Source organism: Colobus angolensis, unplaced genomic scaffold (genome assembly GCF_000951035.1).
Source record: "Colobus angolensis palliatus isolate OR3802 unplaced genomic scaffold, Cang.pa_1.0 Scaffold133, whole genome shotgun sequence".
Lineage (NCBI taxonomy): Eukaryota > Metazoa > Chordata > Mammalia > Primates > Cercopithecidae > Colobus > Colobus angolensis.
The window spans coordinates 4286240-4306751 of NW_012114411.1; the positions used below are offsets into that span (position 1 = coordinate 4286240).

Below are 20512 nucleotides of genomic sequence, written 5' to 3' on the forward strand. Positions count from 1 at the left end.
TTATGAAACTTTTGGCTCCTCAATAGGTTTTACTTTTTCAACCTCATCTTATCTAAAGATCACAGTCTGTGTGCAGGACTCTCCAAACCCTAGGATAAAGCCCATCAAATAAGAAAATTGATAGTTTGAAATAATTATTGTACTGGCTTTAGATTAGTTGAGAAATACTTGACTCAACTCTAAAATTTTCTTCCAAGAAAGATCTGGAAAAAATTAGCTCTAATGGATTGCTTTGGATGCTGCAGACAGTTGAACATTTCAAAACGTTGTAGATGATACAATGTGAATAAAGTGCGGTGTTAAAATCCTCTGTCTCTGACCTAGACCCTGAAGCCTGGAGGGAGACTCTTCCCGGGCATCTGCTTATGCCCCTAAGTTTACAGAAAACACCAACGGAACCTGGTGAAGCACAAACTATCCACGGACAAACAGAAACTCAAAGGCAGAGACATTGTCATTGGGAGGCAAAAGAGAAAGTGGGAAGGGACGTCCCCAAGGTACTTCCATGCCCCTATGCTGACCTCAGCTGGGCCCTGGGGCGAACTCACAGGGGAAACCCCAGTTGTGCAGCTCACCCAGCCTTTCCTGATCCCCTCCAGCCCCCCGCCCTGTTGCCTATCCCTGATTCTACCTTCCCTCACGGCCTAAGATTCGAAAGTGTGGACAAACCAAGCTGAGTGAATCCCGTAAATCCTGATATGAGGCAAGTATTTACTTATTTATTTGTTCAGAGGCAGGATGTCATGCTGTTGCTCAAGCTGGAGTACAGTAGTATGATCATAGCTCACTGCAGCCTCCAACTTCCGGGCTCAAGTAATTCTTCTTCCTCAGCCCCCTGAGCAGCTGGGACTCCAGGGACTATAGGCATGTGTCATCATGCCTGGCTAATTTATTTTTATTTTTTGTAGAAATGGGGTCTTGCTACGTTGTCCAGGCTGCTCTCAAACTCCTGGCTTCAAGTGATCCTCCCACTTCAGCCTCCCAAAGAGTTGGGATCGTAGGCATGAGCCATGTGCCTGGTCCAAGACAAATATTCAGAAGAAGAACTCACTGACTTCTAGAAGCATTTTTGTGTGGTTGCCCCTGCCCCACCCCAATTTAGTTGCTAATGCTCTGTGTTTGGGCAACAAGTGAGATGGATGTGGGTGAGAACTTTTCAACACTATTTTTTAAAGCAGCCACAGGTTACAGGATGATCCCAGTGGTAGCTTACAAAAGCCATCAATGTCTCCTCCTGACTTTGGGGACATTAGGGTAATTCGCTGGGATAACCAAACTGTAACCAGTTTCTACTGTGAAAAAAACCTGAACCTTATTTGGGTTTTATCACATGCTGAGACTTATGTGTGAAGACTTTCAGGGATATGTCGTACTTGCAGTGCATATCCAGGTTATAGACTGGTTGTATTTCAGAAGGTTTTAGGCTAGATGTTTGGCATTCAGAATGCATTTCTCTTTAGAAATGATGTTTTAAATGGTGTTTCAGTTCTCAAGCCAGTCCACAAAACCCCAACTTAATCCTCAATAGGGCTTTGATGCCGTCAAAGTATGTGTTTGTTAAGAAAAATAACAATGTCCAGGACTGCTGCCATATGAGTAATTTAAAAAATAGGCCGGGCGCGGTGGCTCAAGCCTGTAATCCCAGCACTTTGGGAGGCCGAGACGGGCGGATCACGAGGTCAGGAGATTGAGACCATCCTGGCTAACACGGTGAAACCCCGTCTCTACTAAAAAAATACAAAAAAAACTAGCCGGGCAAGGTAGCAGGCGCTTGTAGTCCCAGCCACTTGGGAGGCTGAGGCAGGAGAATGGCATAAACCCAGGAGGCGGAGCTTGCAGTGAGCTGAGATCTCACTACTGCACTCTAGCCTGGGCCACAGAGTGAGACTCCATCTCAAAAAAAAGAAGAAGAAAATCCATTTGTTAAGTACATTACATTAAACATAGGTGGAAATCGATTTAATTGAGAAAAATTAGGAAGTATGTGGGAGCTTACAGGGATTCTCAGGGCGTATCTGGGAAGTTCTGTAGAGTTAGTGGCAATGGATCCCTGTAGTGTGTGACCTCTAAAATTTTTCTTAGGAAGTTTGGCTTATTTTTCACAAGTTTCCCTAGAGATCTGTGAGGGGTCAGGGAGAGGTAATGAAGAAGAGAGCATTTTTCCAGTGGGAAGTGGGCAACTTAAGAACACATAAGGAAGGGGGATATTGACTACGAAGTGTATCTGAACACAAGGGAAAGGGATTTTGCTGAAAGGAAATCAGTGGAATGATTAAAGAGGAAAACATAGGAAGGAAATGGCCAATCCCTCAGCTTGAGAAAGCTGGGGAGAGAGCTCCTCTCTTATAGGTCCTCGGTGGCCTGCAACATTTTGGGGGCTAGTGCAGTGGGGACTGGACCATCTTCAGAAAGGGAGAAGAACTTGTGGACATGTACTACTCACAGATGCAGCTGTTTTATGAGACACTTGCTCCTATATGACTCTTCTTGTAAAGAAACTGTAGAACCAAATAATCAGGAATTGAACCTCAGTTCACTTCCCCGGTAAGTAAGATTGGATACTGGAATTGAATTCTCGCCTTGACAGATGTTATTTCTGCCGCCTTCCTGTTCCTTTTTGTAAGCCCATCCTCTGTCTGCTTCTTACAAAAAATAAAACTAACTATACAATTTTTTTAAAGAGATGGAGTCTTGTGATGTTGCCCAGGCTGACCTCAAACTCCTGGCCTTACGTGATCCTCCCACCTCAGCCTTCTGAGTAGCTACAGACACACATCACTGTGCCTGGCTATGGCACAATTTTTTTTTTAACAGCAATTCATTTTCATGCTAATTTGAATCTAAAATGGTTATTAAAATTAAAAATTTCTCAGGTCTATTCTGTTGAAGACAACAATGGGGAAGAGATTATTTGTTTTTCACTAAAGTCCAAGTCACATCAAGAAAAGACATCTTTGCATTCTCTAGGAAAAATTAAATTGCCAAGTAAGTTAATAGCAACTTCACCAAAAAATTATTTAGCATCATAAGAGGAGAATAATTTCCAGTGCTCTCAATTATTTATAGCCACTAATATAAACTCTCTTGATTATCTGTTTTTTAATGTCTATTAATAAAAGCTCCCTTAGACTTTCTGGAGCATTTATTAAGTATAGGTGAAAGTACTTTGAGAACCTGAAAGCAGTAACATTTCAACTTCTCTATGAATTTAGAATTTCAAAAATTCACAAATTGCTATGATTAGTTATTTAAGGGAGATATTACTTTAAATTGTATTTAAATCTTATATTCAATTTCCACAGATTGAAAGTTTTAGGAAAATAATTGAATTGCATTTTAGAAATTATTAGCCTCAGACAGAATTTTACTCCAAGCCTATACATTAAAGAATAAGTGGGGGCCGGGTGCAGTGCTTCACAACTGTAATCCCAGCACTTTGGGAGGCTGAGGCGGGCGGATCACCTGAGGTCAGGAGTTTGAGACCAGCCTGGCTAACATGGTGAAACCCCGTTTCTACTAAAAATACAAAAAATTAGTCAGGCATGGTGGTACATGCCTGTAATCCCAGCTACTCGGGAGACTGAGGCAGCAGAATTGCTTGAACACAGGAGGCGGACGTTGCAGTGAGCCAAGATGGCGCCATTGCATTCCAGCTTGGGCAACAAGAGCAAAACTCCGTCTCAAAGAAAAAAAAAAAAGAATAACTGGGGAGTAGGGAACGCCAGGTGCTTAGTATATACTATGGCTTGGTTTGCAAGAATCTGTCAACATTTAAGACAAGTCATCTATTAGTACTATCCCAGTCACAGTATGCCACAAAAAAACAAATAACTCACAACCAACATGGTGTACATTAAACCAGTTACATAATATATACAAACATATATAAATAGTGTCAGATATAAACTAAACATTACATTAAAAAAGAGTTAGAGGTCTCTGCAGAATCATGTGCTCAAGGAATCTATGACTGAAAGTACATGTTAAATGCAGTGCAGGATATGTAAAAGTGTTAATTATTTAAATGTTACACATTTGCATTTGCAGATGCTATTTTACAATAAGCTGCTGTCCTTAAAGAATTTTAAATCATCTCAATGAAGAGCAGAGAGGAAATGAGAAAAAAAAATTCCAGGAAGGAAGTATTTTAAAGAATCTTGTGTAATACAAGTGGCCTTATGTATTATTTTCACATAAAGGAGGCTGTTGTCTCGTAAGTCCTTTACTAATGAACCCCCTTTAGTCTTCCCTTTGAATAGAAGGCATGTTGGGTTGAAAAAGAATGCCTTTCAGAATGAGCAATGACCCAGTGCCACTGGCCGAGGTAGGGGCAGACCTGCTGTGTCATGGCTGGTGGCATTGGTATTCCATGAAGCCTGTGCTGTGCCATATTTAATAGAGACACCGTGTCCTGGTAGCTACTAGGAGAACATTCGTTCTTACATGAAGTTCTCTCCTAAGGACAATATCTGACTACAAGAGGTTGTTGTCTTTTGTTTTTCTTTATACAAATGTGGCATTTTCAAGGGCTTATGCTAATTAATTTCTTTCTTTCCCAGAAAAACATGAAAGCCAACTTTGGATGTTAATCTGGATGGGATCAGCTCCTTGCTCCTTGTTAATGAAAGTCGGGCCCACAGACTGGCATCAGGTACAGGAGGTGGGAGCTTGCAGAGAGGCAGAATCTGAGGTCCAGCCCCAGTCCCTGCATTTTAACAGACAGCCAGGTGATTCAAAGGAAGTTTGAAAAGCACTGCTCTAGGCTTTAAACTTCAATTAAAGAATAGGGTCCAGAACATTCCATTCTGGGAGTTCTCATGGCTCTTGGCAAATTATCACAGTTCACCACTTGCTATGGGCTGCAGCTGGAAGAGCCTCTTTTGGCAAAGACCCTTACGAAATTTGGCAATAGACCAAAAAGACTTTAAAAATAGTATTTTTATACTAATTCTCCCAGACATGACATGTCTATTTATGATTTTGGTTTGGGTGTGCTGCTAATTGAGCCAAAAATAAAAGATGCCTATTAAAATGGGTGAAATAAATGACAAGTCACCATGAGCAATAAAACTAAAAGAAATTTAAGTTTTTTAGGAATAATACTTTAAATTAAGCTTGGTGTTTTAACTATAAAATGAAAAGGTCTGATCAATGATCACTGAAGCAACTTAAAATGATTTCATTGTTCTTTTTTAAACAAGCCCAGTTTGTATTTTTTTTATACCATAAAAATAAAATCAGCAAAACCACTGATTAGACCAGACTCCTACCTTTATGTCCTCTGGATTGATATTAGGATTTGTTTGGCACTGCAGAGGTCCCAGAGTTTGAATATGGAAAATGTAGAGAAGAAATTCATCCCGGGCAGAGAAAGGCCAGCCCACCTCCAGGATGGTGTCACTGATGGTACTTGGTCCAATATTGTGCAACTGTAAACAAGTGACATGTTATCTAATGACACAGCAGAAGGCAGAGAGATGAAATCAAACTCCATATACTCTATACCCATTTTAAAAAGCATGTATTATTGGTTTTAACTCATCTGGACTATGACTATGGAAAATAAGAAATTCAGAGTCGAAATGGCAAGAAGCACTCTGAAAGCATCATGGGCTGGTATTTAGAGAAAACTCTCCAATCTGTGAAGCTCTAAGAGTGGATTTCCTCAGTGAGGACCATACTACCCTCGTCTGATAACTGTGATGCTGGCTTTAAATTTATGTTCATTTAATCGTAGTGCTAGAAATTTTAATTTTGATTATATGCCTTCAAAACTTAGTGATTCTCTCTTTACATTGAAATCTGCCTCCGCTTTCTTGACTACTGACTGTCAATTGCAACCATATGTGATGCACTCTCTTTCACCCTCTGGAAGAATGTCCATCCATTAAGAGCCAAGGCGGGTCCATGATCACCACAGTTCATTTCAAGTGCACGTTTCAAAGCCGAGCTCCTTCTGTTTCCATCAGCAAATATCAAGGCAAGAAAGGCCACATCTCATAAAGAGATGAACGTTTTTTAACACGTGAATCCTGTACTTGGAGGACACAAAATGGTTTGCCCAAAACACCGAGTGCATTTACATTTATTACAGTGTTTTTAAAGTCAGCAGGGATTTTCTTCTGTCTTTTTCTTTTTTTCTCAGTTCTGAAAATTATAGTGATCTATAAAACAATGGATAATTGCTTTTGCTTATTAGATGACCTATTTAATTCATCTTATCAAAGAAGTTTGGCAACTGTTGATACAGTATATTTTGAGTCATGGGATTAGCAATGTACGGAATATTTCATCAAATATGCTTTTAGCACTACCAGTAATTACCCTAAACTTTTATGATCCACATTTATGCTAAGATTTGAAGCAGAACTGCCCTGAGAATGATTGAGTCTGAATATATTTTCATACTTTAAAGTTTCACCATTCTTGAGCAGAAACCAGCGCACACAACTTTATTATTTGACGGCTTTTTTTTTTTTTCTTTTTTCCAGTGAGGTTCTTAATCAGAGTGGCCTTGGAGACTGTGTTATCCTTTTGCTATTAAAAGAGCTTAAGGCAAAGCTTTGATCCAGCTTTGGACAAGACTCCTGAATCTGGGCCACAGGTTGGGAGGATGACGGAGGGTTTCACGCTGATGTTGCCAGGAGTTGAAGCGTCTTCCCCACGTTTGTAAACAGTTCATCACTTTTGAAAAGGCTTTATTGTTAATCTTACAGGATGTTATTCATGTCCCTTGTAGCTCGAGATGAAAGTCATAGTCAGAATTACTAAATTAGAGGCATGAGTTACATAGGAAAGGAACTGAAGGCATTAGTCGAGAAGGAACCTCAAACGGAATGCCTTGGAACATGGTTTTACCAAAATTCCATGCCTGGTTCCTTGAAAACAAATAGGAATAACTACTCTTTACTGCTAGCATTGACTTTATTAAAAAAAAACAAAAAACAGAGCAATACCAAACAAAAACCTGAACAACTACTAAACTAACCCTTTGCTATATGATGGTTTCTTTTTAGAAAATTATTTATGTTTTTTTTTTTATTATTGTTTTTAGAGATTGGGCCTTGCGATGTTGCCCAGGCTGGTCTTGAGCTTCTGGCCTCAAGTGCTTCTCCTACCTCAGCCTCCCAAAGTGCTGGGATTACAGGCTTGAACCACTGTGCCCAGCCATCTATGTTGGCTTCTAACTGAAAAAAAGTTTAAATGTTTCAGGTGATGGGTCAGCAGATCCTCTCCCTGTTCACAACTTAGTGCCTAAAATGGGAAAAGAACATCAACTCCTTTTTATGCATCACCGGTTCACTTCTGGAAAATATTTTACTAATCAACGAACTATTTAAAATCTCAGAATAAGATATTCATTTCCAATTTGGGTTCTTTGGATGAAAAGTAAAATTATTTTTATCCGTGTACCCTATTCCCATCTCATATATTATATATGCTTTTATTTTATTTTATTTTAGAGACATAGTCTCACTCTGTCGCCAGGCTGGAGTGCAGTGGTACGATCTCGGCTGACTGCAACTTCAGCTTCCCGGGGTCAAGCAATTCTCCTACCTCAGCGTCTCGAGTAGCTGGGACTACAGGCTTACGCCACCATGCCCAGTTAATTTTTGTAGTTTTAGTAGAGATAGGGTTTCACCATGTTGGCCAGGATGGTCTTGATCTCTTGACCTCATGATCCACCTACTTTGGCCTCCCAAAGTGCTGGGATTACAGGCATGAGCCACCATACCCGGCCGCTTCTATATCTATATATCTATATCTATATACAGATATATATATATATTATCACAATGGTGAATAGTTCTTAACATTTTCTGTCTGGTACCTTCTAGTTGGTGACCTTCAGTTTAAAAGATGGGTGGGTTTTAAGGATACCTGAAATACAGGAAAAAATGAAGTAATGTCTAGGAAGCTAGCCATTTTTATGTCTAGGTTGTCCAAATATTTTTAAAAACGGAAATAATTAAAAACAACAATGACAACAACAATAACAACAAAAAGTGTTTTCACCAGGTAATGGCTCTCATACTAAGGAACAAGTGATTATATCCAGGATTAATCAACAGAACACCCCACTACACCCCACTACAATATGATAGCATCACAGCACAAACCGAGGCGGTATATACAGCTCAGAACTTGGGTTGATGTCTTTTAAAATGCTATCTACTGTAGTCCTAGCACTGTGAGGGGCTCAGGTGGATGGATCGCTTGAGCTCAGTCAGGAGTTCGAGACTCGCCTGGGCAACATGGTGAAACCCTGTCTCTAGAAAAAAATACAAAAATTAGCCAGGTGTGGTGTTGTCCACCTGTAGTCCCAGCTACTCAGAAAGCTGAGATGGGAGGATTGCTTGAGCCCAGAAGGTCGAGGCTGCAGTGAGCTGTGACTGAACCACTGTACTCCAACCTGGGAGACACAGCAAGACCCTGTCTCAAAATAATAATAATAGTAATCATGCTACATAGAATTTATTTGCACAGGGCTTAAGAATAAAGCCCTAACACAACTTTAACATAGACAATGGCTACCTCGTAAATATGTTCCACCAATGGTCCAACCTCTTCCTCTTTGTGGGGCTCCTCTTCTGGTTCCCAGTTATGAATGGGTAGAACAATCTGCGGAGGGTGTGACACTCTGCAACATGAAATGTCCTGTTAATTGCTGGCAGTGGCCAAGGTAAAGAATGTTTTACTAGTGGACAGTACACTAACAGAAGCAGAAGAAAGTGGCTTTCAATTTATTTGAGTAGATATTCCCTACAGGGAAAAATATTGAAAGTGACATCCAGTAGAATGACTACAGCCACAGTGAAGGATCTGAAACTGCTACTGTAGGCTCTCCAACCCAGAGGGCAACTATTTTATAGCATTCACCTTGTGGGCACTAAAGAAGAGAGTGGAGAGTATTCTTGAGTTGAGATGAATAACCAAACCTATATATCCATCTATTTCACATATTTTATTTAATCCCTGCTTTAAGCCATATCAAGAAATGGGACTCTTTTTTGGAGATAAAAAAAGTCTAGGATGCTGTGTGTTGTGTTAAATGTCCAGTTATGAAGAAATATAGTTTCTGGTTGAAGTCATCAGAGTGAAAAAGTGGTCATTGTACATTCCTCCTTCCTATATTTCTTTGGCTTCCCGGGAAAGCCAGGCCCAGAGCCAGAATAAAATAAAGTGTGATTGAGTTATAGAGTGGTCTTATAGATATCTCAGGTGTGAGAGAGAGACAGAGAGTTAAATGGTGTAATCAAGGAAGTAGGATATTAACTTGACATACGATTATTTTTTTTCCTGCAACTTACACCTAGAAAATGAGCGTTGGATAAATGACATACAATACATGGCATTATTTCATATAAAAGGCTGATTACAAACTAAGTTATTATTTTTATAAAATCTTAAGAAAGGTAGTCCTCAAAACAAACCAATGTTTTCTAGCAGTTTTTAGGTAAAATGTGTCTTTAAAAGAATTCCTAGACTTTCAACTAAAAGTAACCTCAACAGAAAATATCTCTTTTGGCAATCAGATGTCATAGTGCCCTTTTGAAGGTATCCAATAATTAACATGGCCTCTGGCAACTTCAAATGTTAGCAAACTTTATTAGGTTATATTCTGACCCTAGGGCAAGTAATTTAATTTCTGTATACTCTCTTTCTTCATCTGGAAAATTATGATAAACTCTTTGGTTTGTGTACCACAAATGATTGGAAAACATCTCAAATGCTTTTGGTCAAAGTTAATTTGACTGCATTGTTTTCTAGGAATGACTACATTTTAAAAACAGACAACCCACAGAAATGTTGCTAAATTGCATAGCTCTTTGCATATGTCCTTACTGTGCAATGTTAAATAAGAAGAACAGGGCACGACTTTGCTGGACTGATACCATGAACATTTCTACCTTTATATCGGTTTGTCATTATGCTATGTTCGCTTTTTCTACTTGGTTTGATTAAATCATGACAGACTCCTTTCATCAGAGAGAAGTCCAGAGAGCCTGGGTTTCTGTTCCTGTCTTGACAATCTCACCACCCAAAGCTGGAGTTTGCTTTCAGGTTGGCAACAGAGAGTTGAGTTTGTGTTCACAATCCATTGTCCATTGTGAGGTTCTAGGGAAACTTTTATTTATTTATTTATTTTGCAGAGAGAACAAACACAGCACAGAAGCTGAACACATTTTCTCTGAAAACTTTTGTTTTTATGGTTATCAATCCACAGGACTGGTCATAAATTCCCTAGGTTCATAGAATTATATGTATTTGAATCTTGACCAGTACTATGGAGATGATATCGTCAAAACCCTTCATTTTATACATGAAAGGAAGACTGTTGTACAGGAAAGTAGAGGGTTAGTTGCAGGTGAGATCTAGAACTCAGATCCTAAGTACCATCTACTCTATTTCTAATATAAAATGCACCTTCGGGGCTCCTAAGCTGCAGTGGTATTTAGTGAAGATGACTTAAATTTCCTGGCATAGTTCTGTAACAAAAAATCAAATAGAAGTCTATGAAGAAACACATAATCTATCAAAACATCATATCAAAATCATTTAAAAAGCATGGGTCACAAAACTCAGTTATTTACCCACTGAAGACTACTTCAAATACAGGGAAACCATGGTAAAGAATGGTTCTCTAAAGATCTCAACTAAATCAGTGTTCATGGTTTTCAAAGTGAATTTTTTAGAAAGAAGGAAGAAAACAAGCAACACAGAATATATTGAAGTAATTTGCCTAGGATGAACAGCCAGTGTGGTAATCTTACAACCCTCACTGCATACTCTTCCATCCTAAGATGGAAGCTAGAACATTATCCCAGTGAGACCCTCAGATAGGAAGAAGACTGGGGTACTGTTAATGGTAACAACAAACATGAGAAATGCATTTTGGGAGAAGCAAGGAATTAGTTTTTTTTTAAATTAAACGTTATTTTGAGATAATTGTAGATTCATATGTAGTTGTAAGAAATAATATGGAGAGATTCCATGTACTATTTAGCAGTTTCCCCAATTGTAACAGCTTGCAAAACCAAAATGTGATATTGTATGTAATATCACAACCAGAATATTGTCATTGACATAGTCAAGAACACTTCTATCACCACAAAGACCCCCTTTTACAGGAACTATCCACTTCCCTCTGTCCCTATCTCCTCCATATCTCTTGGCAACCACTAATCTGTTCCTCGTTTATATAGTTCTGTCATTTCAAGAATGTTATATAATTGGAATCATACAGGATGCAATCTTTTGGGACTGGCTTTTTTGACTCTGCATACTTCCCTAAAGGTCCTTCTGTCGATTGTTCATTCCTGTTTATTGTTGAGTGATATTCTATGGGATGGATGTACCATGATTTGTTTAACTATCAACCCTTCAAAGGACATTTGGGCTGTTTGCAATTTCTGGCCATTATTAACAAAGCTGCTATAAAGATTTAATATTTAATTATGGATTCTTTTTTTTTTTTTTTAAGGTTTGCAGCCTGAGTATCATCTTTCTTAATCTCTTTTTCCTTATGATGCTTTTTTTAAATTATTATACTTTAAGTTCTAGGGTACATGTGCACAATGTGCAGGTTTGTTACATATGTATACTTGTGCCATGTTGGTGTGCTGCACCCATCAACTTGTCAGCACCCATCAACTCATCATTTACATCAGGTATAACTCCCAATGCTACCCCTCCCCCCTTCCTATTTGTGGATTCTTGTGTGAACTTAAGTTTTCATTTCTCTGGAATAAAGGAATTAGCTTTTCAGTAAGTTGAAGTATATAGGCAATCAGGAAATTCAAATCTGAGGATTTGGTAGTGTGTTGTGAATCCTGTTTCAAATCCTTGTTTTCAAACCCTATCATTCCCAAATAGCAAAGACTACCACGTATTGTACGGAACAGTCTTGACCCTACCTGCTGTGGACGGTATCCTATGCAAACCTCAGTTTTTCATGTTTGTGGTCTCTCTTAGTACATACTCATTCAATCTTGATTATTTTACAAAATCTGCAATCTTACTACTCTTCATGAACTTAGTGTACGTGGTGCTGTCTCTTGTGGCCAAGTTTACTTCTCACAGACATGTGCTAAACTGATCCTTTGTACCACGAAATGCATACAGATCTGCTTAAAGATGATGTTACCTAGCTTTGAAAGAAATGGAAAAATTCTCAGTATTTTTTTCCCACTCAAATAAATAAATCCATTTTTGTTTATTTTTTAATTATAAAAAAAGTAGATAAAAAACTGCTTAAAATAGAGCATGATAAATTACATCAGAATAAACACCACGGACCAAAAAAAAAGAAATTTCCGGGAGAGAACATGGAAGATTTTCAAACAGTAGCTGTTTGTTCTTTGATGTATTAAACATTGAAACCAATGTTTTGCTGCATATTTGCAGGAAAGAGTTTTACTATGTAAATGGCTAAAAAGGATTTTAACACAGTCTTAGTGAATAAACTGTGGCCAATTGTTGGACATTAATCTAGCTATTAAAGTAACCACATTCATATGAGAAACCCAACTTTAATGATCTATTTTGATTATTGGCAAAAGTGAATAGAAATTTCCTTCTTTTTTTACTGTAAGTAATGACAGTAATATTGAAAAGATTAATCTCATAAAATGGATATTGAGAATAAAGACAGTTATATTCAGCCGTTAGTTGTCTTGGATTTAGTTATGTCCTAACAAATAGAAATATTTCCCAATTTTTAAATTTATTTTGGAATTAAGAAACTGTTTCAACTTATTTTTGGCTAGAAAAACTAAGATACACTAAGCCTAAAGAAGGAGACAAAAGTTCATATACATTAATTATAAGCTTTGAAAAGATGTAAAAATAAGATAGTAAAAAATAATACTTGTGTTTTTTTCTCTGATTTTTAAAAATAGCAATTTTCTCATTGAGAAAGATAAGAGAATGAAATTAGAAGTCAACAAAAATAAAACATCTAGATTAGCTCCAAATATCTGTAAATCAAACAAGTCACTTCCAGTGAGTCAACTCATGACTAAGGAAGGAGTCACAAAGAAAACTAGAAAATATTTTAAGCTGAGTTATAACAAAAAACCCAACATATCAACATTTTGGTATGCTGCTAAATTTATACCTCTAAATGCTTATATACAAAAAAAAAGTCTCCAGTCAAACATAAAATTTCTGCATAGAAGAACTAGAAATGGGAGAGAAAGTCAAATCCAAAGAAAGCACGAGAAAGGATAACAAGAAAAACTGAAACCAATAAAATAGAAAAAAAAAAGAAAAAATAAAGAAAACAAAGAAAAATTAATAAAACAAAAAAAGGATTCTTTGAAAAGATCACTAAACTCTAGCCAGACTGATCAGAAAATGTTAAAAAAAAGAAAGAAAAAAGGAGAAGATATAAACTACCCATTTCAATAATGAGAGAGAAGACATCACTAGAAATCCTACAGCTATTAAAAGGACAGTGAGAGAATATTATGAACAACATTATGCCAATACATGTAACAACTTAGATGAAATAGACAAATTCCTTTAATGAGAAACTACCATAGCCCATTCAAATAGAAATATATATTATAAATAAACTTATGTCTAAGAATGAAGTTGACTTGTTCAAAACCTTCCTACAAAAAAATCCCCACAAAACCCTCCAGACTCAGAAGGCTTTACTGAATTTTACCAAATATTTGAGGAATAAATAATACCAACTCTACATGAATTACTCCAGAAAATAAAGCAGATGAAGGAATACTTACAAATCATTTTATGGAGCTAGCACACACCTGATACCCAAATTAGAAAAAGATATCATGAGAAAGGAAAACTACAGATCAGTACTTCTTACGAACATAGATGTAAAAGTCACTAATAAAATTTTAGCAAGTCAAATCCCAGAATATCTAAAAAGGATAATCATCAAGACTAAATGTGTTTCTTCTCCAGAATGCAAGTTTGGTTTAAAATTCAAACCCAAAAATTAATCAGTTCTCCACTTTAATGGATAAAAAAACATATGCAACAAACCTGTTACATATGTAACAAACCTGCACGTTATGCACATGTACCCTAGAACTTAAAGTATAATAATAAAAAAAAAAAGAAAAAAAAACAATTTAACCATCTTCATATACACAGAAAAAGCATTTGAAAAAACTGAACATACATTCATGTTAAAAATTCTCAAGAAAAGTAGAAATAAGAGAGAACATCCTCAACTTGATCAAGGGTGTCTACAAAATCCCTGCAGCTGGCATCAAACTTGATAGTAAAAGGCTGAATGGTGTTCTTGTAAAATTGAACAAGGCAAGGATATCTCTTTTTACCACTTCTATTGATCATGCACTGGTTTTCCTGGTCTATGCTATAAGGGAAGAAAAAAAAAATGAAAGGCATAACTATGTAACAAATAATTTAACCTTGTCCAAGAAGAGGTCTGGCCTTGGCCCTCAGCTTCTGGGGGTTAATGCCTAAGCTCTTGGAATTGTATGCCTGATAGGAATAGCTTTGCTTGCCTGGGGCCTTGAATCACAATAGATATCCTAACAATATGATTTAGAGTGGGGGTTGTTCATACCAGAAAGACCAACAATGTGATATAGAGTGGAAACTTTGGTCACATCATATCAATCAACTTGGAGACTGAGATCAATTATATGGGTAGATGATCAATCACATGGGCAGATGATCAATCAATCATGCCTATGTCATAGAACCGCAGTAAAAACTCTGACCACTGAGGCTTGGGTGAGCTTCCCTGGTAGGTGATACTCCATGCATATTGTCACATGTCAATAGCAGAAAAGTAACATCCCTTAACTCCACAGGGGAGAACAATGGAATCTGGTCCTTTTCCAGATTCCACAGTATGTATTTCTTCCCTTGACTGATTTTAATGTCTCTTCTCTCTGTAATAATCTCTGTAAGTGTAATAGCTTTCAATGAGTTCTGTGTACTTCTACTGAATTTTTGACACTGAGGGTGGTTTTGGGAATCACCTGAATTCGCAGTTGGTGTGAAAAATGCAGGTGATCTTGTGTGGGGACTGTCCCCTCTAATTTTATAATTGGATAAACTTTTGCGTATGCAGATGGGAAAATAAGAAAAAAGTCTTTATTCGCAGACAACATAATTTTATAGAAGATACTAGGAAATATGCAAACAAAAAGCTACTAGAATTCACAAATGAATTTGTCAAAATCTCAGGATATGTTCCTATATTTCAAGCCTTATTATTATATAGATTAGAAAGATAGATGTACATACATACATACATACATGTACATCAATAGAAGAGAATAGCAAATCCAGAAATAGACTCTCACATATAATAATGGATTTTCAACAAAGGTGCCAAAGTAATTCAGTGGGGGTAAAAATGGTCTTTTCAACGAATGGCATTAGGTATTCATGTGTAAAAGTGTGCCAGGTACAGTGGCTCATGCCTGTAATCCTAGCACTTTGGGAGGCTGAGGCAGGAAGATTGCTTGAGGCCAGGAATTCAAGACCAGCTTGGGCAATATAGTGGGAGCTCATCTCCACAAAACTTTTAAACATTAACTTGGCATGGTGGTGCATGCCTGCAGTCCCAGCTGCTTGGAAGGCTGCAGTGGGAGGATCACTTGAACCCAGGAGTTGGAGGCTGCAGGGAGCTTTGATTGCACCACTGCACTCCAGCCTGGGAGACAGAGTGAGACCTTGTCTCAAAAAAAAAAAAAAAAAAAGATCTGGGCCCTCACCACACACCAGATACAATAATTAGCTTATAATTATAGCTCCAAGTGTAAAACCTGAAATTATACAACTTCTAGAAGAAAATACAGGTGAAAATCTTTGTGACTTTGGAACAGCGTTATTTCAAATTAGGACACAGAGAACACAAACCGTTAAAAAATTAATCAACTGGATTTCATCAAACTGTTGCTCCTTGAACATCACTATTAAGGAAATATAAACCCAAACTGTATACTGGGAGAAAATAATCACAGGACACATATTTGGTAAATCGCTTTGTATCCAGAATATACAAAGAACTTCTATAACTCAATAATAAGGAGACAGAAAACCCAATAAATGAGTAAAAGATTTGAAGGGACACTTCACCAAAAATGAGATATTGATGGCAAATAAGCACTGAAAAGTTGCCCAATGTAACTAGTCATTAAGTAAATGAAAACTAAAAACTCAGCAGTACACTATAAGCTTACTAGAATGACTAAATACAAACCAACATAAAGCACATGCTGGCAAAAATGGCGCATGACTACAACTCTCATGCATGACTGATGGGAGTGAATAATAGAAACAGTATAGCCTTTTTGGAAAACAGTTGCATGGTTTCCTGTAAAGATACACTTATCATACAACTCAGTAATTACATTTGTGAGAGCAAATATTCCAACAAAGATCTGCACATGAATACTTATAGCAGCTTTATTCTTTATAGCTCAAACTGGAGACAACTCAAATGTTCATGAACGAGTGAATGAATGAACAATTCACTGGACGTCCATCCATACAATGGAATACTTCTCAGCAGTAAAGAGAAACCATCAAAGCAAAGACTTGGAACCAACCAAAATGCCCATCAATGATAGACTGGATAAAGAAAATGTGGCACATATACACCATGGAACACTATGCAGTCATAAAAAAAGGATTTCATGTCTTTTGCAGGGACATGGATGAAGCTGGAAACCATCATTCTTAGCAAACTAACACAGGAACAGAAAACCAAACACCACATGTTCTCACTCCTAAGTGGGAGTTGAACAATGAGAACACATGGACATAGGGAAGGGAACATCACAGAGCGGGGCCTGTCAGAGGGTGGAGGGTTAGGAGAACGTTAGGAGAAATACCTAATGTAGATGACGGGTTGATGAGTGCAGCAAGCCATCATGGCACGTGTATACCTACGTAACAAACCTGCACATTCTGCACATGTATCCCAGAACTTAAAGTATAATAATAAAAAAAAGTATATATATTTAAAGAAATTGTCTACTGATACCTCCAAGAACAGAGATGTTTCTCAAGTGCATTAGGTTAGGTGGAAGAAACCAGCATCATTCTCAATGACTTACATGACATTATAGATGGAAAAAGGCAAAACTATAGTGACAGAAAATAGGCCAAGGTTGCCAGGGTCTCGGGGTGGGGAAGGGTTGATTATAAAGTAGTCCAAAAGAACTATGTGGAGTGATGGTACAGTTCTACATTGTATGTTCTTTTGATGTCATAACTTCTTCAACTAGACACCTAAAAAGGATGAATTTTACTTTATGTAATTTATTTTCCAATAAATCTGACTTTTCAAAAACCCCACAAACTCCATAAACTGTTGAAAGATACTGGCAATCTTTGTAACTGATAAAGGATTAGTGCCTAAACTCTAGAATAGAAAAGAATTTCTGTACACTAATGAGAAAAAGTCAACTATTTTAGTAGAACTATGTGCAAAAAAGGCTGGGTGTGGTGGCTCATGCCCGTAATCCCAGCAGTTTGGGAGACCAACGCAGGTGGATCACCTGAGGTCCAGAGTTCGAGACCAGCCTGGCCAACATGGCGAAACCCCATCTCTACTAAAAATACGTAACACCAAACTCTTTTTGGTATTGTGTACCAGGGGACTGCAAGTTAAAGTAAGGTACCATTTCTTATCCACCATTCTGGCTCAAAAACCTGATCATGTTGAGAGTTAGCTGACAGTGTGGGGAAACGGAAACTTTACCCACTTCTTACGGGAGTGTAATTTGGCATAAGCATTTTGAAAAAGACTTTGGTATTATGTCATAAAGTTAAATAGAGCCTATTCTCTCATCCTGAATTTCCACTTCTAAGCATATCCTCTGCTGACATTCTTCTTCATGTGTACTGGAAGATATGTACAAAAAACAATTGCAAAAAGGTAAATAATGAAAGCCTTGCATTTTCATCAAGAGTAGAATAGATAAATAAATCATGGTATATTTTTTCCAGGCACGGTGGCTCAGGCCTGTAATAATCCTAGCACTTTGGGAGGCTGAGGCGGGCAGATTCACCTGAAGGCAGGAGTTCGAGACCAGCCTGGTCAACATGGTGAAACCCTGTCTCTACTAACAATACAAAAATTAGTCAAGCATGGTGCATGCCTGTAATCCCAGCTACTGAGGAGGCTGAGGCCCAAGAATCACTTGAATCCAGGAGGTGGAGGTTGCAGTGAGCCAAGATCAGCCTGGGTGACAGAGTGAGGCCCAGTCTCAAAATAAAGTAAAATAAGATAAACTATGATATAGTTTTACAATGTAACACTCAGGCAGTTGACATGAATGACTTACAGGCATGTGCACTAAAATGAATCTCAAAAACATTGGTTTGAATGGAAAAAAAATCAGAAACATAGAATATGATTTTATGTAGATAAGTTTCAAAAAACAATATCCCAGGCAGGATAGATAGCATGATCATTTCAAAGCATGAGCTCTGGAGACAGTTGCCTATATTTACATTCTGGCATTTTCTAGTTTAACCTTCAACTCCTTGGGCCACAATTCCCTCACCTGTACAAGGAGGATACTAGTTCATTTTAAGATGGGCTAACTTGGAGTAGCACCCAGAAAGGAACGGTACATGTTAGACATTGCTATTATTCTCTAATCCGATAGGGGGCGCCCCAGCGACACCAGGACAGCAGGGCAGGACCCGTGGCAGCACTGGCTCTGCCTGCAGAAATACCAGCTGTCGTCACGGAAGCTTGTAAACCACCGTGGAAAAGGAAGGAAACCAGGATTCTGGAACCCCAGTGACAACTTGGTCCAAAATACCAGTTGACATTTTTAGCCAAATCCGTGATTGTTCTGAAAAACCAGAATCATCAGGAAAAAAAAAAAAATCAATGAAGTCCAACTTCATTCAAGATAAGAACTACACACAACCCATTTCTGATTTCTTTTTCCCCCAGGCATGGATTTGGCAGCTGGTTGTCATTTCCTTGACCCTTTTCCCCCTGTCTCTCAATTGATTGCTTATTGGCACCTTCCTTAAAGAATAGGACCAAAGAAAAAAAATATAAAATATAGATCCAATCGACCCTTGCATCTGAGAGTAAGTCATTTATTAAACTCCAGATGTGGCGTGGTAAGGCTAAAATGTCATTATGCTAAAATAATTATTGGAGAATTGAGACTTTTTTTCAGGGAATCACATGGTTGTCTATTTTATCTGGCTTCTTATCAATCGGTTTTTATAGTTTGATTACTACACTGTCAATTTGGGGAATAAAGTGATTTCTTTCTTTCTTTTTTTTCTTTTTTTTTTGAGACGGAGTTTCACTCTTGTCACCTAGGCTGAAGTGCAATGGCACGATCTTGGCTCACTGCAACCTCTGCCTCCCGGGTTCAAGTGATTCTCCTGCCTCAGCCCCCTGCTTAGCTGGGATTACAGGTACCCACAATCACGCTTGGCTAAGTTTTGTATTTTTAGGAGAGACGGGGTTTCACGATGTTGGCTAGGCTGGTCTCAAACTCCTGACCTCAGGTGATCTGCTCACTTCGTCCTCCCAAAGTGCTGGGATTACAGACATGAGCCATCACACCCGGCATAAAGTGATTTCTTGTTTTGATATTCTTGGAGTTAATTATTATTCAGGGTTTACTCTGCTTTCCAATGGAAAGCTAATAACAATCAGTAGAAAAGAGTGAAAATTAATATCCAAAATGAACTGTGATCTCTAATGCATCAGGAAAATTCCACATCATTTTCACTAGTATTTTATCTTAACCCTACATACAGAAGGCTATATACTATTACAATGCGTTGCTTACTACTTACCCTCTTATTTCCACCTGCGCTACAGCAGTGATGTTGATTTGCAGGCTCACAAAATTGCTGTCTGGATTGTCCTTGTTGGAACTAAAACACAGGGACACGTGATTTAAATCTATCTGCTCAGATGTATTATTACAATATACGATCATAAACATTCCGTGTATCACAGGAGCAACACACATTACTAACCTGATCATTCAGGAACAAGTGTATTCATTCTCCAAAATCGTAACCATTTGTACAGAGAAATGCTAAGATCTTTGAGGATCAATAGTAATGTAACAACTATCTATGAAGAGACACTTTATCTAGAAATACAATAGATATCTAGAGACACTAACACTTCTTTTTTGTTTTGTTTTGTTTTGAGATGGAGTCTCCCTCTGTCACCAGACTAGAGTGCAGTGGCTCAGTCTCAGCTCACTGCAACCTCTGACTCCCCAATTCAAGCGATTCTCCTACCTCAGCCTCCCAAGTAGCTGGAACTACAGGCCCCTGCCACTATGCCCAGTTAATTTTTGTATTTTTAGTAGAGACGGGGTTTCGCCATGTTGGCCAGGCTGGTCTTGATCTCTTTACCTTGTGATCCGCCCACCTCAGCCTCCCAAAGTGCTGGGATTACAGGCGCGATCCACCATGCCTGGCCAAAACTAACACTTTTTTTAAATGGCTAAACAAAAAAGGTATTGAACTGAGTTCATTTTGCAACTTC

General features: G+C 38.1%; 1 protein-coding gene across 2 annotated transcripts in view; it reads right to left on the reverse strand.

The window, feature by feature from the left end:
* The window catches only part of ITGA8 (integrin, alpha 8), a 205515-nt gene that overhangs the window by 45927 nt on the left and 139076 nt on the right, over positions 1 to 20512 (reverse strand). For both annotated transcript variants that reach the window (XM_011934275.1, XM_011934276.1), the window contains 3 exons: positions 19804 to 19884; positions 8536 to 8641; positions 5271 to 5429 (listed from right to left, as the gene is read on the reverse strand). In XM_011934275.1, the coding sequence (XP_011789665.1) occupies positions 5271 to 5429; positions 8536 to 8641; positions 19804 to 19884 (346 nt within the window). The remainder of the gene's footprint in view (positions 1 to 5270; positions 5430 to 8535; positions 8642 to 19803; positions 19885 to 20512) is intronic.